At 43.7% G+C, this 1209-nt stretch overlaps 1 protein-coding gene across 1 annotated transcript; it reads left to right on the plus strand.

The window, feature by feature from the left end:
- Positions 1-37: 37 nt before the first annotated feature.
- LOC112461191 (organic cation transporter-like protein) lies at positions 38-1200 on the plus strand (the record flags this gene model as incomplete). The annotated part of the gene is made up of 3 exons (XM_025026341.1): positions 38-406; positions 503-606; positions 917-1200. Coding segments are annotated over exons 1-3 (463 nt in total), but the record flags the coding sequence as incomplete, so codon positions are not given.
- Between the last annotated feature and the right edge of the window lie 9 nt (positions 1201-1209).

Raw genomic sequence — 1209 nt, forward strand, 5'->3', positions numbered from 1 at the left:
ACACACACACACACACACACACACACACACACACACACACACACACAAACTTTACTATTACATATAATAATTATTTATGTAATTTTATAATTAGAGCGTTGTAAAAGGATTTCATATTTCTCCGAGTTGAATTAAATAAGCGCGGTATTTAAATAAAGTTTAAAGTTCTTAAGTGGGCAGTGTCGCAATATCTAGAAATTCTTGTTGCTCTTAGAAATTCATACAGTTGTAAGCTCGTTTCACTGTTAGCCTCGTCCTCCAAACTTTCCGCTGAAATAGAAACACTGTTTCGCTATTAAGATGGTTCGTCGCCAACGGCAAGTTAGACAAAATGGTGCAGAAGCTGCAACGGATAGCGAAGATCAACAGAAAGAGCCCTGACACACGCATCTATGAAGTCTTTGTCGTAAGTAAGATTGATAACGAGACGCACAGCTGTGAGACGTGTGAAACCGTGACGCAAACAGCGCATCACTCATTGTCCACCTTATCGTCTTTACAGAGAAACTTGACCGTGACCAATACCCAAACAGAAAGCGCGAACGTCTTCGATATTCTCAAGTCACCGCGTCTAGCGAAGAACACCATTCTGCTAATCTTGTTTTGGTGAGTGAGATGCAACTTTATATTTTCCGCTGTCGCTTTGTCGCGTCGTTTTTCCTTCCTTATTCGATATATTGCCTCTTCAGCTTGGCGGAACATTAGTTTTTTATGATCGCATTTCCATCTTGCGAGAGGATATATCTTGACTTAATTTCCTTTCTCGAAAATAGCTTCAGAATCTGATGACACATCTCAGATTTTATCTGCTGAACTAAATTTATACCGCGCTGTTGCTTTTGAAATCGGATATAACGTTATATTCCGCGTCGCGTACAGCAACGAAGTTACGGATGTACTTTCGGGTACTTTCTAGGTCCTTGACGATGATAGCTTTCGATGGCCACGTATACTCCCTCAAGCTGATCCAGAGCTCGGTGTTCGTGTCCTTCTCTCTCGCTTGCGCGACCGAGCTGCCGGCCGGGCTGTTGCTGACGTTGCTATTGGACCGCTGGGGTCGCCGATTTTGCGGATTTATCACTCTGGCCATGACTTGCCTCTTCAGCTTCGCCGAACTGCTGTTACAGTCGAGTGAGCACATATACACATGGGCTTTCAAATGTGTCTTTCGAATAAAATCAAGCGGTCCGCGACCGTGCCGCAATCCCT

This window comes from Temnothorax curvispinosus, unplaced genomic scaffold (genome assembly GCF_003070985.1).
Source record: "Temnothorax curvispinosus isolate PA1 unplaced genomic scaffold, ASM307098v1 QBEX01011130.1, whole genome shotgun sequence".
NCBI classification, from domain to species: Eukaryota; Metazoa; Arthropoda; class Insecta; order Hymenoptera; family Formicidae; genus Temnothorax; species Temnothorax curvispinosus.